General features: G+C 38.8%; 1 protein-coding gene across 1 annotated transcript; it reads left to right on the top strand.

The window, feature by feature from the left end:
• Nucleotides 1-124: 124 nt before the first annotated feature.
• LOC106520693 (calponin homology domain-containing protein DDB_G0272472) lies at nt 125-1,931 on the top strand (the record flags this gene model as incomplete). The annotated part of the gene is given in 5 exon segments (XM_014012911.1): nt 125-139; nt 1,167-1,255; nt 1,352-1,433; nt 1,527-1,745; nt 1,857-1,931. Coding segments are annotated over 4 exon segments (462 nt in total), but the record flags the coding sequence as incomplete, so codon positions are not given.
• Nucleotides 1,932-2,688: the final 757 nt, after the last annotated feature.

The raw sequence follows: 2,688 nt of genomic DNA, 5'->3' as shown, positions 1-2,688 counted from the left end.
TCTCTCTCTCTCTCTCTCTCTCTCTCTCTCTCTCTCTCTCTCTCTCTCTCTCAAAATTGCAAAGTTAATAACAAAAACACAAACTGTTTTGCTTCTTTGTTTAGGAGGAAAAAAGGTTGATCAGGATAAAAAGTGTTTGGTGAGTAAAAAAAACAGTTCAAGCATAGGCAGTATAGGCTAAGGGTGCCGTCTATCTGCTTACTCAGGTTTAAGAAGGTAACTTGTTCTGTGGTTTTCTCAGCTGCTTTGTTTCAACATGAGGTGTTATATGGAGCAGAGGATGTTTCGTGATACAAGTATCATATGATGTATTCAAGATTAACTACTGGTGCTCAGTGTGTGAAAAGTTCATGTTAAAGTCTGGTTTTCAGAGTTCTACCTTCATAAAATACTGATTTTATGTTGTTTCCCCCATAATTTAGTATAATGCTCTTCAAATATCTGTAAAATGCAGAGTTTCAAGTAGATCTTTTGCAAAGACTTCTGAGGTAGAACACCCATGGACCCCCCCTAGAACTGCTTCAGTCCACAGCTGCTGGTTAACATGAACAGGTGTTCCTCATGTCAGCAGATATTGACAGGTATGAGGTAGACTTCTGGTATTCTGTTTAAAAAAGATTAAATTGCTAAGCATTTTAACTGGACAACCTGGTTTCTTGAGATAAAAAATAAAATCTAAGACTAAATTATTTAACTTAGTATGTGGATATTATGAATGTATGCAAATTGCCAATAAGATTCAGAAAATTGAACAAGGGGTGCCACCTGAAATCTTGCCTAGGCTGGTGCTGGCCCTGATTGCCAGGGTTTTAAACTAAGTCCATCTTATGTTGAAAAAAGACAGCTTTATGGTTTATTTGGGTAAACTTTAAAAATAATGTTATGCTGATTTTTCGGATTTTTTAGAGATGTTAAAGTCAGAYACTGTGTTGTGAATGTTACTACCACGTTTAATTACAGCTCAAAATCTGTTGTTTTTGTTGAGTAACATCAGTTATCTGGAGCAACCATTTAAAATTTGGTGACTCCAAAGGTTATTCACTACATCCAACAAAAAATCATTAGTGTCTGCCTTTACTTTGGCAGAAAATGATCAAGAACATTCAACTCACCCACCRTCTGTAAATTTAATTTCCTTTTGTTCTTACAGTAAGTTTATTTTCCAGCAAATGTCCCAACTGTCTTTTGAGCTGGAGAACAAGCAGAGTTTTATTACTCTGTTGCAGACTGTGGAGAAAATGAAGGGGGAAAAGAAGTACGTCCGTGCAAATGTTTGATTATAAAATAATTCTATTAATTTGACAGTGTCTAATGTGTGCTTGTGGGKGGGGGGGCTTATCTCTTAATTCAGAAACACACAGCTAGACCTGGAACAGAAAAAGCAGATGGAACTGAGGCAACAGAAGATCGTAGACAAACAGGATGAACTGAATGTGCGAGGTTATGTCTTCACAAATTCTTGTTAGAGAGCAATGAAGTCTCCAAAATGTTATGGAGTTAACACTCGAATATTCTGTCCTCCTCAGAAATTAACTTCTGTCTACAAAGAACTGAAGGACAAAGTAGTGAAAAAGAAGATTGAGAACCTCACGTTAGGAGTGAAAGACGAGGCTGGCATCATGGATGACATGATCTACGAGGCTGGCATCATGGATGACATGATCTACCAGACACAGATCCGAAAGGCTGAGATCAAGCAGATTGAGGCGGGGCACCTTCAGAATGAAGTTCAGGACAAGCTAAAAGTATATCCATCTTTATTTTTCATTCTGCCATCCCAGAAAAATACACGGCAAATGTCCTCCCTCACTGAAAACATTATCTAAACCCTCTTCTGTCACCTCCTTTACTCCCAGCTGCTGCAAACACAGCTGACAGAAGAGAAGGGAGCTCATGAAGAGGCAATGAAGTTCTTGCAAAATCGGAACAAGGTTGGTACTGCAACATTACTGCCAACATGAATTTGAGTGTTTCTAGAAACTGATACTAGTTTAACTGGAGTTTGAATGATCTGCTTAGTTTAATACTGTGTGGTGAGAAGACAAAGACCAGTTCAGTTTACAGTACCTGAAAGTTTTCACTCCCTTGGATGTAGCTTGCTTTTACWGCTGACATAAATTGGTCTTGGTCAATATAAATAGGTCTTTTTGACAAAGGAATCAAAATTTCTGCAGAGTAAAAAAAATATGCAACATAAAATAGAAGACTTTGACATTTTAAAGCAGATCAAGTGACATTAATTCACCCAGTGACTGTTCTAATTTAACTCTGAGAAAAGATTATCGAAAAGTACGAGTCAGGGCCTGAAGCCATGACATAAACCTCCCTAKGAGTTCTGTAAAGTTATCCATTATCAGAAAATGGAGGGAATATGGACTGTCRGCTAGAGCCGGCTGCTGAGTCTGCCACATGTCGACTGACAAACTAGTCAAGATTTACTCTTCACGACAGCACGATGGCTCAGTGGTTAACGCTGATGCCTCACAGCAAGAATGTCCTGAGTTTGATCCCCGGTTCTTTCTGTGTGGAGTTTATACGTTCTCCTCGTGCTTGTGTGGGCTTACTCCAGGTACTCTGGTTTGCACCACACCCCCCAAAAACATGAACAATACATTGGGCCTCATGCAAGAACATGTTCGTATTCTTATCCTAAATTTCCCTTACTTTTGTTTGTACAAAGGGTTCGTA

Source organism: Austrofundulus limnaeus, unplaced genomic scaffold, assembly GCF_001266775.1.
Source record: "Austrofundulus limnaeus strain Quisiro unplaced genomic scaffold, Austrofundulus_limnaeus-1.0 Scaffold96, whole genome shotgun sequence".
Taxonomy (NCBI): domain Eukaryota; kingdom Metazoa; phylum Chordata; class Actinopteri; order Cyprinodontiformes; family Rivulidae; genus Austrofundulus; species Austrofundulus limnaeus.
This window is presented reverse-complemented; position numbering and strand designations above follow the sequence as displayed.